General features: G+C 40.2%; 1 protein-coding gene across 2 annotated transcripts in view; it reads left to right on the forward strand.

Moving 5' to 3' along the window:
* Positions 1-17008, forward strand: part of HEATR6 (HEAT repeat containing 6) — a 353001-nt gene extending 335993 nt beyond the window's left edge. For both annotated transcript variants that reach the window (XM_086954868.1, XM_086954869.1), the window contains exons 18-20: positions 13402-13498; positions 14261-14465; positions 16095-17008. In XM_086954868.1, coding sequence (XP_086810994.1) covers positions 13402-13498; positions 14261-14465; positions 16095-16636 — 844 coding nt within the window. In that variant the 3' untranslated portion in view covers positions 16637-17008. The remainder of the gene's footprint in view (positions 1-13401; positions 13499-14260; positions 14466-16094) is intronic.
* Positions 17009-21140: the final 4132 nt, after the last annotated feature.

The raw sequence follows: 21140 nt of genomic DNA on the forward strand, positions 1-21140 counted from the left end.
CCTTGCTGACTTCTGTGAATACCGAAATTTCACGAAGATTCGTCAAACAGTGCCAAAAAGCGCTTTTCCTATTGAAACTAGGTCCCAACTATAACTGGGTTATATATATATATATATATATATATATATATATATATATATATATATATATATATATATATATATATATATATATATATATATATATATATATATATTCACTGAAAAAACCATAGGTTATAGACCATATATAGTTAGGGATTAGCATTTACAAAACCTTATTTTACTCGCACAAAACCATTGAAATTCCATATATAGTTAGTTGCACTAACTATATATCGCGCACCCGCAATCCATTGCTAATGATGTCACATATTATTCATGACATGGTCAGTGACATCACTGATGACATCACTGATGACATCTCAAATGACATCACTGATGACATCACTGACATCTCATTTGACATTACTGATCACATCACTGATGATATCATTATGTGATAATACAATGAACATCTTCAGACTCTAATATAACCTTAGATACAATCAGTATAAACAGACACTCACAGACTGTCACTTATCCATGGAGTTACTCACACACCTACTCAGTCAAGCAAAAGATTAATCACACCTCCATTTCCTCAACTATACAGTTATACACACCTTACTTATTCAAACATATACTAACACATATTTACTCTCTTATACAATCCCTGATACAAGTTCACAATGATCGATACAGCCACTCTCACATTCACTAGCTCTTATGTTCAGTTATTTATATATGTCAACTCTCACATGGACTGTGTTTTACATATGTACTTACTTTGACATGTAGCACTGAGATATCCATTCACTCACCAATACACTCATGCAGTCAGTCGACCGCCCATACAGCTGTTTCCACATGCACTTTTGAACCCACACATTTAGTTAATCAACTTCTCACACATCTATGCACAGAGTCATACACCTCCCAGCCACCCACACACATACTCAGTCTCCCATACAAATACTTGGGCAACCATTCAATAACCCATATAGTTACTCATATAGCTACTGATTTAAACATGCAGCAGTTTACAGAACAACATATATAATGATTACCAAATTAAGACAGTTTAGTCACTAACCCATGCACTCAGTGAGACACATTTAATCACTCACTCATACAGTCAGTCATGCACCTACTAAATCCTTCATCCAGACACTTATACATCCACTCATTCTTCAATATGTAAGACATATTTTAACTTTACAGAAACATACAGTCACTGGGTGTTGTCATCAGTGATGTCATCAGTGAAGTCATTTGAGATGTCATCAGTGATGTCATCAGTGATGTCATTTGAGATGTCATCAGTGATGTCATCAGTGATGTCACTGACCATGTCATGAATAATATGTGACATCATTAGCAATGGATTGCGGGTGCGCGATATATAGTTAGTGCAACTAACTATATATGGAATTTCAATGGTTTTGTGCGAGTAAAATAAGGTTTTGTAAATGCTAATCCCTAACTATATATGGTCTATAACCTATGGTTTTTTCAGTGAATTTTCAAGGTTTTGTAAATGCAAATTCCTAACTATATATGGTCTATAACCTATGGTTTTTTCAGTGAATTTCATTGGTTTTTTAAAAGCTAATATCTATAGCTGTAAAATATATTCTTTATTACGTGACGTATCACGTAGCCCGTGAGACGCCTCATGATGCATCGCATAACCGTGACGTATCGTCTCTGCAGCGCAAACCAAACCCGTAACGTAAGCGCGCCAGAGCACGCTTAAAGATATATATATATTTTTTTTACCTTAATTAGACAAAATCCACACGTGCACATATCACAAACGTTCCAAAAACACAATATGTCGGACTCCCATTACGCTGCCAGTTAGCTGCCCGGTTAACGTACCGGAAAGCACCTCTACAGCGAAAAATCGCAATATTTTTTTCTTTTGCCCCGCGGGCAACTTTAATAGCCCCCTCATCAATCCTAGGGGTTCACCTTACCCCTTTCCTTCATTTACACCTTTTTTTTTTCCACCTCTTGTCTCTCGATCTCCAGACTGTTTACAATGTTAACAGCCAATCAGCTACTCCTCAGACTCCCGTTACACTGCCGGTTAGCTGCCCGGTTAGCTGCCCGGTTCGCGTACCGGGACGCGTCTCTACGGCGAAAAAATCTGAATTTTTTTAAAATTTTTTTTTTGCCCCGCGTGGCTCTATAATATCCCCCTCATCAATCCTAGGGGGTCAGAAGGGGTCTACCTTGCCCCCTTTCCTTCATTTCCCCCTTTGTTTTGGCCTCCTCTTGTCTCTCGATCCTACCGAGAGACAAGATGGCGGCCGCTCCGGACTGTTTACAATGTTGACAGCCAATCAGCTACTCCTCAGACTCCCGTTACGCTGCCGGTTAGCTGCCCGGTTAGCTGCCCGGTTAGCTGCCCGGTTCGCGTACCGGGACGTGTCTCTACGGCGAAAAAATCGGAATTTTTAAAAAAAAAAAATTTTGCCCCGCGTGGCTCTATAATATCCCCCTCATCAATCCTAGGGGGTCAGAAGGGGTCTACCTTGCCCCCTTTCCTTTATTTCCCCCTTTGTTTTGGCCTCCTCTTGTCTCTCGATCCTACCGAGAGACAAGATGGCGGCCGCTCCGGACTGTTTAGAATGTTGACAGACACCAGAGAGCCAATCAGCTTCGCATCGCAAAGTTCCGATACGCGAAAAGTACGCGAACCGGAGCGCTGCCCGGAGCGCTGTTACAGATATATATCTTGTTTAAAACGTTAATTTCTCAAAATTCACTGAAGCACATATATTGAGACCTAGCAAAGGCACATCGGGCTAACAGTCCCTACAATTTTGCCAAGTTTCGTGCAAATCCATTCAGCCGTTCGGGCTAAAAGTGAGTCCAACCGCCCTATGGAAAAATGAATGGGAAAAACGTGTTTTGGGACCCCCCTTTTTTCTCGGCCCCCCCTTGAAGAACCCCCCCCAAATTTTCAGGGGCTGCTCAGAAACAAAATGTGCCATTTTCCTGAAAATTTCAGCCAATTCCGTCCACAAACGCCAAAGTTATTAGACATAGAATTTTCAGAAATCCCATAGGGAAAAAATCCTAACTATATATACCTACTGGCTATCGCCAGTAGGTAATATATATATGTATATATATATATATAAAGCAAGCGTCTTCTTGAAAGAAAGAAGCAGGAGCCTCGGCGGGGATAAAGGTGCAGCACCGTTTTATTCAAATGAATGGCGAATGCATTTCGGCCGGGTTGGCCTTCGTCAGCGCCTGCGGTGGGTGAAAAAAGGAAGTCCTGACGCTCTGCCTTTGAATGCACTATACCGCACACTGATAGGTGCAAATGTCCGCTCCGCCCACAGCACAAACAATCCTCAGGTGAAAGAAATAGCCAGTCCGAGCAAATCAACGGACTCCAGTTCCCAGGATGCACCAGTGGCTCCAGGTGAGTGGTGCTGTAGGTCGTTCTTGGGGTGAAACAAGAAAATAGCAGGGGGGTAAAGTGCTCAGCAGAACGTAATGACAGTCCGCAAAGTGAAGCAAATGATGCCGTCTAGTCCCCTGAACCTCATCCACCGTAGGTCCGAGTGTAGTGTGGCGTGAGCAGGAAGAAGATGCAACCTGCCCAGGCTGAGAAAATGTCTCGCTGTAACGCCTCCTCGGACTGCCGGCGGGCCAGGAGATTTAAACATTAAGAAACAAGCAACAGCCGAAGCACAGTCCAGATTCTCCCAGCCACTTCTGATGAGGGGGCTTCTGGAACACGCGTAGACATATGAAGCAAGCGTCTTCTTGAAAGAAAGAAGCAGGAGCCTCGGCGGGGATAAAGGTGCAAATGAATGGCGAATGCATTTCGGCCGGGTTGGCTTTCGTCAGCGCCTGCGGTGGGTGAAAAAAGGAAGTCCTGACGCTCTGCCTTTTGAATGCACCATACCGCACACTGATATATATATATATATATATATATATATATATATATATATAATTTTGCCATAGCTACCCACAAGTACGGGACATCGTCATGCAGCATTGTGGGACTGGTAGTCCCCGGTATTGTTGAAGCAGCGTGATGAGATGTGAAATGCAGGTGAGCCTCATTCCAAAAGGGAGGCGGGGCTGCACCGCATAAGAGCATTTGACGTAACCGAGGTGTCGGAGAAATTTTGTGACCCACCATTGGAAACCTGCTAAACACCGAGGCTGCTGTGAAAACGGCGGGTTGGAACTTACCAATGAGATGCTATTGCAAAAGTGGCGTCTCCAACTGATGTTTTGCAGGAATTCAGTGGGCGAGAAAAAGTGGACACATGGCGAGTGAACATGAATTTTGCCACAGCTACCCACATGTACGGGACATCGTCATTCAGCATTGTGGGACTGGTAGTCCCCGGTATTGAAGCGGCGTGATGAAATGTCAAATGCAGGTGAGCCTCATTCCAAAAGGGAGGCGGGGCTGCACCGCATAAGATCGTGTGTGAGGAAGCGCTGGTAAAGACTGCTGGCACTGATGAATATATATATATATATATATAATATTCCGTTCAGCAGTTCGGGCTGTAGATTTATCTAAAGTTTCCTATGGATATTAACATGGAGAAATAGATGGATAGATAGATATCCAAGAATAAACAAGTGGTGATACGAAATGCTGATAAGGGGGGCAACCTAGTAATTTGGAAAAAATCCGACTATTTACTAGAAGCCCAAAAACAATTAATGGACCAAGACTGTTACCGCAGATGTGATCAAACATATTAAAATTGACAAATGAGAAACTATAGGCAAAATTACTAGCCTGGAAGAGCAAAGGTCTGATAAACAAGGAAGAATTTCTATTTTTGAAAAACAACACTCCAACAACCCCAGTGTTATATTTCATACCTAAGCTCCATAAGAATCAATCAAACCCGCCCGGGCGACCAATCATCTCCGCAATTAACAGCCTAACGGAACACATGTCCCAATATATCGACCACTTTTTACAAGAACACGTCCAGAGACTACCCTCATATTTGAGAGACACAGGGGACTGTTTGGCCAAAATCAAGGACCTAAAATGGCAATCAGATTTCCTGTTGATAACTATGGATATTACCTCGTTATATACGAGCATTAGTCACAGAGATGGCATGCGGGCAACAGAATTCTATCTTAAACAAAGAGATGCAGTCTATGTTGAACACAGTAGAATGCTGTTAGATATGATGGAGTTCTGCTTACATAACAACATTTTTCTTTTCCAGCATACGTTGTACCAACAAATAAGAGGCGTAGCTATGGGGGCCAGTTTCTACCCTAGCTACGCCTGTCTTCATATGGGGTGGTGGGAGGAACTGGTCCTCCATAGAAATTTTAACAACACACTAAATGACCATGTGAAATGTTGATGGAGGTATATCGATGATTTGTTTGTTATATGGAAAGGCACGAAAATGGAAGCTGAAATATTCATTGATAAACTTAACCAAAACGACATCAACTTGAACTTTACTGCAGATATTAGCCCTACTAAAGTGACATTCCTAGATGTTGAGGTATATATAGAAAATGGCAATTTGGAGACAAAAATGCATAGAAAGCCGACAGCGGTAAACTCCATTTTACATGCGACCAGCCACCACCCAAAACATCTAGTAGAAAGTATTCCGTACGGAGAAATGTTACGGATCAAACGTATATGCAGCACACCACAAGAACTATTAAAAGCACAAGAATCAAGTAAAATCAGATTCTTAGAACGTGGATATTCTAGAGTATGCATTGAAAATGCAATAAAGAAAAGTAACGAGGCAGACAGTACTTCACTCCTAAAAACAGCACTAGCAAAGGCAAACACGGAAGTACTAAAAACACCTACACAAAAAGAAGATGAGTTCAGAATGATTGTAAGCTACAATAAACAACACAGAGAAATTAGACGAACCATTCAGAAGAATTGGCCACTGGTAAAAAATGACCCAATATTAGGGCCACATTTACCAAAAAAAACAACGGTCACCCATAGTAGAGCGCCAAATATGAGAGACCGTCTAGTAGTAAACAATCCGGTAGAAATCCCTAATAAAGAACTGGTTTAACCAGAGGAAAGGATTTTACAAATGTCAAACTTGTAAAGCTTGCCTAAATGGAGTGAATAAAAAGAGTTTTGCCCTAGCATTTGGGAAAGGTGACCAACAAATCAAACACATGCTAACGTGCAAAACTGAATACGTGGTCTATATCCTCGAGTGTCCCTGTAAGTTAAAATATGTGGGAAGTACGAAACTACAGGGACACAAAAGAATATTGCAACACATACGTGCAATCAAGAATAAAGATCCAACTTACCCAGTTGCCCGTCATTTTAATGAGAAACACCAGGGAGATGTCAGATTACTCCAATACTATCTAATTGACACCATACCCCCAAGTAAGAGAGGGGGGGACCGGGATGAAAAACTAAGAAAACTGGAAACTAGCTATATATTGAAGCTAGATTCCAAACATCCTTATGGGCTAAACTTAACAGAAGACTTATATACTGGCCTATAAAAATAGTCAAAGATTATGTAACATCACTAATCTAAATGATTAGAAAATCTGAAGTGATAGAAGAGAACTATCTATACACATAGAGTATAGAAATACAATGAAAACTGGTGTAATCTCATAAAATATAAGTGTAATCAGAAAGAAATGGCCTCAATAATAACAAAAAAATGGAAAAATAATAAAAAAGAATTTTAATTGCAACTCTTCTTAGTAACAATCATAACATACAAAACTATGGTTGTTGGTTGTAACAATAAAAATAAGTTTCCTTTTTTTCATCATCAGGGTTTGCACATTAACGATGAGAGTTCACTTTTCTTTTCTTTTTCACTAAACACCCATCCTTATCAGAGGCCTCTGATTAGGATTATAGATTACGCTATAATCTGTCCAAAACAAACATCTGGCCCCAAAAAACCCAAAGATACCATAAATATGTGACAAACATATACAGAAAAGCGTAATTTTGCACATGCGTTCTTGCACTTCTGGTACTGAAACCGACAAGATATATCTAGAATATAAAATAGAGCTTGAGAGAAAAAATGGTTTTTTAACAAATGTATATATATTTATTTATTTATATATTTATAACATTTATAATCTAGGAGATACATAAAATAGCCCTTAGATGCTCTATGGTATTTATACCGTGATGAATTGCACTGTATTGCGAATTTTGCACAAGAACATATGTAAATTTTGCTTAGATGTGTACATATTTTATTTAAGGGTATCTTTGTGGTATTTATACCGAGATAATAATTTGCATAAGTTGCACATTAACATATGCGGATTTGCACAAGAAAATAAGAAACGCTTGTATCTAAGTGTATAATATAATAATGTATATACAAGTGAATTACATTTTGCCAATGAGCCAGAAAATGTTAAACATGCCAATAGTATAGCGTTATTTGCACAGTTTTGTAAAAAGGAGCACTGTCACTTTAAAATTGCATCACAAAAAAGAAAGAAAAAATGTTAATGTTGGTATATAAGTAACCAGGTGACCATTTACAGTGTCATGTGATCAAGGTACGTCAGTACCGAAACGCGTAATGGCCGACTGAGTAACAGCTCAATAAACCAACAAACTCTTACACTTACCTGGGTCTGTGCTCCACGTTTCTTTTCGAGAGGAGAGAGCGCCTGCATCCTGCTTGTGGAGTGGAGTGGCAGATATAATATTCCGTTCAGCAGTTCGGGCTGTAGATTTATCTAAAGTTTCCTATGGATATTAACATGGAGAAATAGATGGATAGATAGATATAGCTATATAACTATAGATATATTCACTGAAAAAACCATAGGTTTCAGGCACGTTATAGTTGGGAATTAGCATTTATAAAACCTTAGAAATTCACTGAAAAAAACATAGGTTTCAGGGGCGTTATAGTTAGTGGACATTTCACTTGTACAAAACCGTTGAAATTCCCCGTTATAGTTAGTTAAGCCAACTATAAGTTGTGCGCCCGCAATGCACTGCTGATGACGTCACATATTACATCACTCATGACATGGTCAGTGACATCACTCATGACCTCACTGATGACATCTCAACTGACATCACTGATGATCCATAGCAAACAGCAGTGTCAGGAGCTGGCCCTGGGGGGTGACGGTCCCCAGGGCCATCGAGGATTCCAGGAACTACTGAATGGATTTACACCATTTAAAAAAAAAGGGCGCTTTCTGAACCAAGGGCTACATTTTTGCAAAATTTGGTGTAATTCCGTTCAGCATTTAGGGCTGTAGCAGTGTCTAAAATTTTCTATGGGAAATAACATGGGGAAAACACGTTTTGGGTCCCCCCTTTTTATCGGCCCCTCCTTGACAAATCACCCCAAAACTTTCAAGATAGGACCGGAGCAGGCCATAAGTTTTGAAAATTCGCGAAGATTCATCAATCGGCGCCAAAGATATTGGGAATAGAATGTTGCGGATTTCCTATGGAAAATAGGTCCTAACTATAACTACCTACTGGCGACTGCCAGTAGGTAATATATGCCACTCACCTATAGTGTAGTTCCTATATTCCCAATAGGCTCTGCGCATTGGAATAATATATACTGTAGTTTAGACGTAGGACTGTGGTCGACTAGGTCTCTACTGAATATATTAAACTTAATAGTGAGTGCCAGCTAGCTCAGAGGTCACTAGAAACTTTCTCGAATGAACAAGAAGGGATTAGTTTGACAACCCTATAAACAGGACAACTTTGTTTCCCAAGAATAAGAAATCAAATCTCTAGAGTCGCGGAAACAATAGATAACTATTTTACTCAGTCAATCGTGCATGCTTCGTTTCACCAGAGATGCAGAGAAATAGAGAGACTGGCGTTTTCAATAAAAGTATTTATTGAGTCTTCTTTCTCAAGCATTGGAAATGAACTGGGTTATAAAGTACAAGGCATATAATACAAACAGTATTATAAAGTAGTACTGTAAAAGCATGATATGGTTTCTAAGCCATGAAGTACATAAAATGTATAAAATAAATACAGTAATAAATAATGACTAAAAGTACTCAACTGGTGCTTCTAAAATACCCCTACCCCGGTGTACCTAACCTAAGTCTAGTACAAGGGAAGAAGTAAGTGAGGAGTAGCCTAAGTTTAGTAGTTCTCTGCCAGGAATCTATTCCAAGAATTCTCTAAGAGGTCTAATCAGCTCCGTACCTTGGTTTTAGAATGAAGGTGGTCTTTGTGTTTGCCCACTGGGGCGACATTTAAACACACTAAGCGATTTAAAGGTATTCACCAGCCACTACAAGATGGCGGCTTAATCCAGGATGCACAGGACGCCAGTCCTATTTTGATTGTTACCACTGGGTGTATGTAAAGGGAAGTGTACATTGCAAACGTTACCGTGACCAAGCCTTACGGCGAAACGCGTCGACTTTTGTAACCCTTGTTGCTTAATAAATTAATTTGAAGCATCCCGGAGTGTCCCGACCCTTTCTGAACCTGGAGGGTATGCAGAAAGCTTGTTGTTATATTTCAAAAAACGCCGTTTTTTTGGGAGGGACCGCCGCATCGACAGAGCCCTGGACTACCGGCAACTGTTGATATAGATATCTATATATATATATATATCAGTACTCTATCCTTCAGGAATCCAGTAGAAGACACGGACTCATATAGACAAAACGGACCCAATATCCTATGCCGCCATGACGCGTTTCGGTCCGACCTTGACCTTGATAACATGACGCGTTACCCATGGATCGGCGCCAAATTTAAAGTGCATAATTCAGTAAATTGCAAGCAGCTGTGTCATCACATTCATGGAGCTGAAAAACAGACTATGCAATGCACCATACAAAAGCCAGACTGCAAAACATATAAAACGAACTCCAGTGGAATGTACAAGGTTAAAATCATCATAAATAGATTTCATTAATGTACACCTTCATATATACAAAAATATATAAATGTTTTTAAAAATATATATTTCTAAATAAATAAAGTTTATATGGTACTCCTCAATTAATTTTACGGAGCTTCAAACACATCAATTCTTGTGTGAAATAACCACTGGCCATACAATATGCATGTATATAAATGCTGTCTGTAAATTGCTGCTGACGTAATAATGCCCAAGTGGGCAAGCACTTCAAAGATAGGCAACCAAATCCAAGTACTAAATGATCGATTATATCAGCTGCCTGAATATCATAGGCGAGAAATGCCGTGATTGCTCAAAAGTGAAACGGTGAACCCAAAAAACATCTAAATGAATTATAACATATAAGCACCAATGTGTTAAGTGACAGTAAATCTTAAAAACAATACTTAGTTTCAGTATATAGAGCGCAGATGTATGTATAGAGAAACAAATTTGGGCATATGATTGAAAGTAAAATTAAACTGTTGCAGTGCCACATAAGTACAACTTCAGTTGTATATGTAAAATATTCCAAACGAGTTGACAATTCAATGCTATTCACATCATAGTATCCCCAAGTGTAGATTAAATCATGATAGAAAGAGACTCTTGCCATACCAGTACAGATAAAACCTGATTCATACACAATATATTCAATCAAGACCCTTGCTGGGTTGCAACGCGTCATGGCTGCCAAGGTCTTCACAAGCTAAAATAAAGACTTTGGGATCTGCAACGAATTGTGGTCCGTGCAAAGTTGGAGTGGAACTATATAATATATATATATATATATATATATATATATATATATATATATATATATATATATATATATATATATATATATATATATATATATATATATATATATATATATATATATATATATATATATATATATATATATATATATATATATATATATATATATATATATATATATATATATATATATATATATATATATATATATATATATATATATATATATATATATATATATATATATATATATATATATATATATATATATATATATATATATATATATATATATATATATATATATATATATATATATATATATATATATATATATATATATATATATATATATATATATATATATATATATATATATATATATATATATATATATGGTCTTAGTGTCTAGCTCCACAATGTATTGAGTCTCCAGAGCACATATATATTTATGTGTGTGTGTGTATATATATCCAACAAAAAAATTCGCCCTGAGGCAAGGGCGCGCAAACACCAGAGTGATTTAAAAAAATCCTTTATTATCATAAACCGTAATCTCCTCTCAGAATAAAATCCAGTCCTGACTTGTTTCGGAGCCTCACAGCTCCTTAATCATAGGAGGACGTTGACGACACTGAATGCTCACTGGCGCCATTAGCTGCTTGCAAAATATTTATTACATCCCCATATATGTTATGTGTATATATATATATATATATATATATATATATATGTGTGTGTGTGTGTGTGTGTATATATATATATGTGTGTGTGTATATATATGTATATATATATATATGTGTGTGTTTAACCAAATCTAAGGACTAGTCCTCTGTAAACATAAATATACGTATATATATATATATCAACTCCGAAGCTTGCAACAGTTTTTTTTTTTAAAATGTTTTTATTGTAATTTTTCCCCTTTTTTCCCCCCCTGAGATGAGGACAGGGCACGATAACATTCATTACAATACAAAATCATGAATAGAAATGGGAATTATACAGAGTGAAGCTTGCAACAGTTAATGCACGCTCAGGCACTCTCGGGGAAAGTTAAAAGAGGCTCTTTTATTTGTAGCAGACGCGTTTCAGCAGTAGCTTTCATCAGTGCTTTTTAAAAGAGCAAACAATGTTCAAATGTTCAGCGCGTTTTTTTAAACACACAAGGTCTCTCGTGATTGGTGCTTTCAAATGGTGGTGATTAAGGAAGGACTACGATGCAATTCACTTCCCCAGACTGCCTTCTCAGCAAGGTGATATTTAAACAGTCATATCGACTTTGTAATGTTTTATAAGGTCTGAATCCAAGTTCTTACTGATGCGGCATGTTTGCTGGTATTTCAAACATTTACGATGTTTTCACCACCATAGCGCTGTGCATTCGATCCCCTCGCCAAACCTCCGTTTTAAAAGGTCAGGATGAGTCTAGTGGAAGCGTCTGAGCGGATATCTATTGTGAGTTCCATCCTCACAATCGCATGGCACCCGCCTTAAGAGTTCAGCAAAACCTGCTTTTTGGTGGAACCTGGAGCTGTGATAAAACCTCAAATTGGGCTCAAATATGCCAATATTGCATTGTATTTTTTATTTGAAATTTATCATATAAAATAACATTTACATGACATAAAGAAATGTACTCAACGTGTTTGAACATCACCTTTATTTTCAAAGAAAAAGGTAAGGTGATAGCAGGCAGATTAGCCTAGAAGAAGGCTGCATATAGAGCATCTATTTTTGTTAATGCTCCGGCGTCCCCCATGTGGGTGGTACTATTCAGTGCTTATGACTGATGAGTATACCCCTGGAAGAGAACTAGCATTACAGGTAAGTAACTTATCCTTTCAGGTTAATACTTTCTCCCTCCTTCAAATATTCACATATTGATAGTGTGAAATGAATACCACTTCAATTCATAATTAAGGAAGAAGTGAGCAATAAAATAAAAGGTGACGATGTAGCAAATAAGATAACACTATATTAAGCTGAGCAACTTTTGGGCAGATTGCCTGATAATGAGATTCTTGACTCCTACCCAATAGTGTACTGTGATGAAAACTATGAATTTTGCTATGTGTTTTTAATGCACATCTCTACAGTGCATAATAGAGCCAATACCTCATTTGGGGGTTGGGCTATTCAGGATAGTGTTCTTCATTGGCACACATTCTTGTTTCATATTTTGCGGAGTTTTCAGGTTTGCTGAATATGTAATGAATCCAAGCGGACCATGACCCAGATCTTTATGCAGGTCTCATATTTTTTTAATGCATTTTCTTTAACTCATTTTTTTTTATTAGTTTAATGCAACTTAGTGCATTTTTGTTTTTACGTGTTGCCCCTTCTGGATGCAACGAAGTGCTGCTTCTTGGAAATATTAAAGAGAAGACTAGGGAATTGCAGAAGCATTTTGGGACTTTGTGGGTTATTTGAAAATGTGCCAAATGTAGAACTGCTAGATTTAAATAATGAAGAGTTCGATAATCTTTAAACAGGTTTGTGTGTCATATTTTTACATTCCTTCTAACCTTTGCAGTAGTAATTGTATTTATATTTTTTAATGTAATTTTCCACAATGAAGATTATTTCCTTGAAATGTTTTTTTTTGAGGGAGTAAGTATTTCGAATGTTGTATTTTGCTCCTTTTCAGCAACAGAGTGATTTGTTAACCCTGGCTGCTGCTGTTTTGTTTGTGTGACAGGGATGCTATGGGCCAAAGCTTCCAGGAAGAGTTTTCAGACGTGCTGCTGTTGAAGATGTTACGATCAGCAACAGAGGCGTCTAGGGATAAAGACAAGGTAGTAAACCAGTTTTAACTTATTTTGTCATAGATTAACATTGTACATCTCCACTGCAATCTCATTATGCCATTTTACTTCTCACAGCAGAAATATAATGATAGCAAAAGAATTGAGATAGGTTTCTGTTTTTAGAAAATACTTGCCTCTGAAATACGGGCATATCTGGACTACCCACTTAAATTTTTCCCAAGCTGGATCTTTGTTTTAGTTGGCTCTAGTTGGTGCTAAAAATTTAAAATATTGTCTAAATAATAAAATGCATCTTTTTTAATTAAAAAACAAAACTTTTTGGAATTGTCTTGGTCTTCCTGATGTCCTCTAGTAGTTGAAGTTTAATCTAAATATATGATGGTCAACTGTTTGGTCTAAACATTGACTGCATTTAACCTCCATGTTCTCTAAAGTTATTCCACATGCCAATTAAAAAAATGATCAAGGAACACTTAAGTTAATTATGTAGAAAAAACTCTGAATATCTCCTCTCTTTAACTATAAAATTCACTATTGGCAAAGAAGGATGATTGCACTTGTTTCACTGCTCAGTTTCTGATTTCTCAAGTAGCTTTATCTGATTGCTGTACTCTCATTTTGCTCCGTTGTTCTCTCATGTATTCACCTTCTTTCCAAAAACTGGCTCTGCATTATACACTGTAACATTATGTATTCTCAGCTTCCCACTTCCTTTCTTCAACCGTAAGTAGTGAAAGTAAGACATGGTGGACAAGTTACTTACCTCTGGCACTGTTGCTTGCCTCCCAGGTCAAGAGTAACGCGGTTCGGGCACTTGGCAATCTGCTACATTTTCTCCAGCCATATCATATAGCAAATCCAAGGTTCAGCGAGAGCATTGAAGACTGTATCCAGGCGCTTATCACGACTGTGCATGGGGAGGCTACCATGAAAGTACGGTGGAATGCCTGCTACGCACTGGGAAATGTCTTTAAAAACTCTGCATTACCATTGGGTGAGCAAACTTACTTTATTCTTCTGAAAACTGTAGACCATGGGGAAAAGGTGGCTCGTGATACTTTAATGAAAGTGAGGTTATTATGTTAGTGCTGAAAAACCCATCACCGCATTCATCACATATATTTATTATGGGTTGCAAATAAGTCATGAAAACAATCCCAATGTCTGAGAATAAAGGAAGAAGGCTTTAGGAATGATGTGCACAGGTAAATGCTTGCATATAGGACTGCTTTTAAACACTGGCATAACATGTCCTGCATAGACAGTTTGTCCAAATAGCCAGACTCATTAGGAAGTTGTCATATTGTCAAATCTTAGAGAGTACTTTGAATTCTACATTGGTTATAGAATAGGGGCATCAGTAGTCCACATCTTTGAATAGTTCTTGTACTGCACCTGGAACTTGTGTATAATGAACCGAAGGGATGCAGGTTTCTGAGGCTGGACCAAAAAGTAATGGCTTCCATGCAGTTCCAGCTTGCCATCAGGAGTGTTGTGTTTCTTCACCAATCTGCAACCGTTCCTGGAAATAGCTTGTTTTGTGCCCTCTTAAAACATGAGGACGCTCGGTTTCAATTATTTGCTCCAGTGCCTAGAGCGGAATACTGTTTGTGGGTTGAAGGAGCTATGGGTGCTATTTCATTAAGCCACCAACTGCATATATGCACAGGTAGCAGACTCCTTGGTGCCAATAGGGTTGACTTGTTTTTCCATCTTTGGTGGCCTGACTCCTAAGGCTTTAGTTCTCCCTATTGTGAGTTATCCCAGGCTTCACATACTAAAGTTAACAAGTGGCCCTTGACACAGACCTTCTATGAGTCAAACTGTTGTTGGTACAAAACCACTACCCTTAGAAGGAAAAAGAGAAGAAAGTGTGGGACTACAGTGGCCTTTGCAGTAAGTCTGTCATTGCCTCTAACAGGGATGTCAAACGTTAATCCAAGAGGTCCGGGTTTGTGCCTCATTTCCCAGCTATCTATTGACTAAAACTTTACATACAGTGGATCTGAGTGGAAACTTATTTGCACAGTCAGTGGCTATCTCAAAAATGTGTTATGGTCTGGACAAAGGTTGGACAACTCTGAAAGAAACTTGCTTCGCAGCGATAGTGTCATTATTTGGGGGATGTTTGAGAAAGCGCAGGGGCAAATAAAAAAGGGGTCATATAGAAAAAGTGAAATATTTTTACAGTGGAAGTATCTAAGATCTATTGGTTTTTACAATGATCGTATCTAAGATCTATTGGTATCCACAGCGAGCATCTATCTGGCCTTAAGGAAACATAGGCACGTGGATGACTTTGGGGCTAGTGGAGTGAAGATAGGTCCCGTGACTTAGATAGGAGTCAGTGGCGACTGTCACGTGTTGAAATTAAACTGTTTACAAAACATGGGCTGAAAATAAGAAGAAGATTACAAAACCAGCACATGCTGAACAAGCAAATACAGGCAGTTTGTATTTTGTTTTAGCAAGGTCCTGCATGATTTAGGCTTCTTAGCTTAAAAATATATTTTATCATGTAGAGACCTACAGAAGGAGTAATGGAATACTTGTAGAGTTATGAAAATCGACATAGTGAAATGAATACACTGTTTTAATGCTGTACCACCACATTCTGTTTTAGGCACAGCTCCCTGGACGGCACATGCTTACAACTCTCTCACCTCAGTTGTGAAATCGTGCAAAAATTTCAAAGTGCGGATCAAATCTGCCATGGCCCTTGCAACTCCATTTAAAAGAGAACAGTATGGGAGCACTGCGCAGTACAGTGAGATCTGGGATGCCCTTGTCCTGGCGCTGCAGAAGAGTGAGGACACACAAGACTTTCTGGAGTTCAAGTACTGTGCCAGCCTGAGGGCACAGATCTGCCAGGCTTTGATCCACCTACTTAGCCTCGCCAATAGCAGTGACCTGCCATGCATCCGGAAGACCATCGTCGAGAAGGGGGAGACCATCCAGACCTACATATTGCAGTACATCAGATCAGGAGGAGATGGAGACGAGCCCTCCAAAGAGCCACAGGAGCGAGACAAGATGTTGTCAAAAGCCATTGAGCATGTGCGCAGCATCCAGGATCTCCCGGAAGGGAAAGGGAAACCGCTGGTGGCCGAGTTGGTCTATCTGGAAGCAATTCTGAGAAGCTGCATTGAATCGACTGGCTCTTAAAGCTGTTTCCATCAGTTTGCATTGTACAATCTTATTTTCAGAATTTTTAAACAGATTAAAGTATACTTTAAAAGGCATCTATTCCGGTTTCTTCGCAGACCCGGTTTTGCCAACTGATCTGATGATACCGCCACAAGAAAACTATATTTCATGGGCATTTTAATTTTAACACATTTTTTGTGTATCAAATTACATGTTTTGCATACATTTTATTTTATATACAAAACTGCTGCAACTGTAAAATAGCTGGAAATTCCTTACAATGGGCGATAAGGCTGAGCTGGCTCCACCTTGCACATCCTTTGTAATAATCTGAAAGGTTTATACCAAAATATCAAAAGAAAAATAAAATTGTAAATTTGGGCTACTTTCCATGTCATAGTGGGCTGTGTTTACTTGCTCAGGGTTGTCAAGTAATCTCATTGCAGACCGTGCATTAGGCTACACATTTTCCGAGTCTCTATAACGTCACTGAGCTGTTCAGTCAGTTTATGGTTCTACCGAATGTTACAGGATTATATATTATAAATTATTTTATTTTGTGTATTTATTTTTACATTTAAGACCATTTTTTAGGCCTCTTGTTTATATGTCAACTTAAATAAACTGCCCTGCCCTTCTAAAAACAGTTTAGTACAGCGTTTCTTTATATAATATTCAATACATTGTAGCGGTGTATGAAATGTGCCTTTGGATGATTATATTTTACTAAACATCAAATATGTCATCAATTGGAACATACAGTATTATGCATTTGTAAACCAGAGAGGGGCTGTATCAAATAATGTTGCTTCTATAATTGCATTATTTTCACCTTTTTTGTAGTCCATTAACATCAATTAACATTCTCTAAATAAGAGATAAGGGCTAGATTTAATATTCCCATTTGCATACCAGGGATATGCAATTTTGCACACTGACTGGTTTGAAAATGGGAATGCAGTTAGCGATGCAACCGATTTGCTAATGTGTTACATTGCAAATGTTTCATTGGCTGGGAGTCTTAAAACAACCTACTTAATGAACATTAATCTAGCAGGTTGCAATCGGCGCCCCCTGTGATTGCATTGATGGAGACCTGCACAGATCACCAGACCCCCATCTCTGCATTTGCATCTCCAAAAAGGAAAGATTTTTTTAAAAGCTGCCCATGCCCATTAAGGGAGCATTTTTTTAGAAAATGTTTTGTGTTTAAAAGCCCTTTAGGTTTGTCAATGGATAGCAAGAGCCTTTTTACAAAAAGAGATGTTCGAGGCATATGAGCTGCAGATTACACACTATGCATAGATGGTCACCTAGTGTTGGGCCCGGATGTTTGCAGTTTGTTTTGTTGTAGAAAAGTCTGTCGGAGTCACGGGATAGGTGACTCCTCCTTAGGATGATACTGCGCATGGCATCGGCTCCATCCCCAGATTGTTTTTTTCTGCCACCGGGCTCGGATGCGTTTCCAGCGCTCCGTGTTGGAACCTATATCCTTCGGCGCGCAATCCTCACCAAACTACCAAACTTGGTTTAGAACGCTTTCCAGTCGACGCTAATCTTCAAACATCGAGGATCTAGATTCCGGTCGTCGTCGACGGCCTTCAGACCTACCTAGGCCTCAACTCCAGCTCATGGAAAGGATGCCATTTAAGAAGTGTCCTCAATGTGGGTTGTAGTTTCCCCACACTGACCTGCATGAGGTGTGTAACCTCTGTCTCTCTCCGGAGCACGAGGCAAAAGACTGTTCAGCTTGTGCCTCTTTCCGCTCCAAAAAGACTATCCGGGACCGAAGAGCGAGGAGAACTATGGCTCAAAGATCTTCAGCTCCGATTCCGGATGACATCTTTGAGGAAGGCGTCAACATCCCAGAACAGCACAGTTGACAGCAGTCATGAGGCAGAAGATTCCGATGTCGAGGACATCACTCCAGCGCAGCGGGTCGTAAGTAAGACAGTCGACCCCGACCCCTCCTCGAAATAGAAGGCCCTGGTCACACCCTCTCCCTCCAGCTCGGGTGCGCACTTGTAAACTGCTTCCACTGCCCCACCTTCGGGCCTGGCTAAGAAGCTAACCAAGCTTTCAGGCGACTCGAGCTTGAGTCGACCTTCACACGGTGCGGGCGCACACACACCGGCACCGAAAAAGACAACGGCCTCGACACCCAAGCCATCGGCGCCGAAGCACACCACTACTCCTTCGGCACCGAAACCCAGATTGGAACCAAGCAAGCCCGCTTCCGATTCCAAGACACCACCGGAACCGAAAAAATCATCGGATCTGAAAAGGTCATCGGATCCAAAAAGCGTACCGGAACCGAAAAAACTCGGAACCGAAAAAAGCTTCGGAGCCGAAAAAGACGGCTGCCTCCCAGTGAAAGACATTGCCAAAAAACCAAAACAGGCCATCTCGGTGCACCTCCGCCCCAAAAGACCAACCCCCTGCTGTGGATTTATCCTACCCAGACCCTGCTCAAAAGACTCTGGCAAAGGACCCAGTCACTGGACACTTAGTTTTGGCTCCAAAAAAGCGACCACTGGACACACCAGCTCCAGCTCCGCATTCAAAGAAGGACATGGCTCCCTCTCCTCTAAGACCGCCTTCCCCTTCTCCCTCGCCTGTACCATCACCACCACCACAGCATTCTCCAGCATCCCCTATCACACCACACAGGGATGATAGCTCTGACGATATGGGGGTAACACACCTGATCCAACAACGACCACAGGATCCCCAGGCCCGTGGGACAATTATACCACCCCAGATGTCCCAAATGTCCCTCAGGATGACATATACCCTTCAAGGCCTTCCCCACCAGAAGACACAATAGGGTTTAATGAATTAATTCACAGGGCTGCACATTGTCATGGGGTAGATATTTATACAGACCCTGTTGAGGAAGACTTCCTGATGGATACATTTGATAATGCACAAAGGTCTTCATCCATCTTGCCCTTGCTCAAAGGAGTGATCAAGCATGCTCCGGAAGTCTTCAAGGACCCAGTCAGAACTCTGGTCATTAACCCTCGGAAAGAGAAAAAATATAAAGCTGCCCCATCAGACCCAGCATATATTAAAGGCCCAGTACCACTAGACTCACTTGAAGTTTCCAACGCACGCAAGAGAGCAAACTCACAAACATCTGGTGAGGCTGCACCACCCGTCAAACAATCTAAGCTACTTGACGCACCAGGCAAAAGAACAGCGTCCCAAGCAGCAAACATGTGGCGTATCGCCAATACACAGGCACTGTTAGCCAGATATGACGGGGCACATTACGATGAGCTAGAGTCACTTTTGAGACACCTCCCTGACAAGTACAAGGATAGAGCAAACAAGCTCATCCAGGAGGGGAAGAACATCACAAACACCTCTATTAGGTGTGCCCTTGATGCAGCAGACATTGCCTCTAGGGCAGTTAACACCAGCGTCCTGCTACGCAGACACCCCTGGCTGCGCATATCAGGGTTAAAACCTGAGGTACAAAGCGCCATTCTTAACCAACCCTTGGATGAACAACACCTATTTGAACCCGAGGTAGATGTATCACTAGAGAAAATGAAGAAAGATACAGGCCCTGCCAAATCTTGGGAGCCCTGCAGTCGCAGGCTCCCAGACGTTCATTTCGTCGCTCAGACTATCGAGGTGCCACCAGGGGATACACTTCAGACACCGCTACTACCTCGTACAAAGCCCCTACACAGTCTACCTACAGTAAAGGCTACCAAAGGGGTGGGTACAGGGGTAACAATAACAAAGGCAGAGGTAAAAATAACAACTCACGCTCTGCCTCTACCCCTGCCCAATGACTCCCTTCTCCCGCCTCATTCCACTCCTCTTGTGGGAAGACTTCAACAGTACCTGCCAGCCTGGGAAAACATCACATCAGACAGGTGGGTGCTCCAAATAATTCAATCAGGTTATTGTCTGGAAATAATTTCTACCCCCCAAACATGCCACCCAAGCAACGCCCAATGTCACAGGAACATTTAGCATTGCTCAGACAGGAGGTAATATCTCTCCTGCAGAAACATGCAATAGAAATAGTTCGAGAGCATCAGAAAAACAGAGGAGTTTATTCCCTATATTTCCTAATACCAAAGAAGGACGGATCCCTAAGACTTATCCTAGACCTCAGACCATTACAACTGGTCCTCCCATTACTGGTACTAAACAACTTCCTTGTCAATCTAGATCTCAAGGACGCCTACTTCCATATCCCCATCTACGCAGCACACTGAAAATATCTCAAATTTGTGCTAGACGGACAACACTACCAGTTCAAAGTGCTCCCATATGGGGTCACAACAGCGCCATGGGTGTTTACCAAATGCCTAGCAGTAGTAGCAGCAAACCTAAGGAGACAGCACATCCACGTCTTCTCATATCTGGACGACAGGCTCATAAAAGCCAGCTCATACAGACAGTGAGTGCAAAACACTCAAGTTCCTATTCAAATGCTTCACAACTTGGGATTCACGGTACACGGTGCGTCAAATCGCATCTGCACCCTTTGCACATACAA

This window comes from Lissotriton vulgaris, chromosome 2_1, assembly GCF_964263255.1.
Source record: "Lissotriton vulgaris chromosome 2_1, aLisVul1.2, whole genome shotgun sequence".
NCBI lineage: Eukaryota > Metazoa > Chordata > Amphibia > Caudata > Salamandridae > Lissotriton > Lissotriton vulgaris.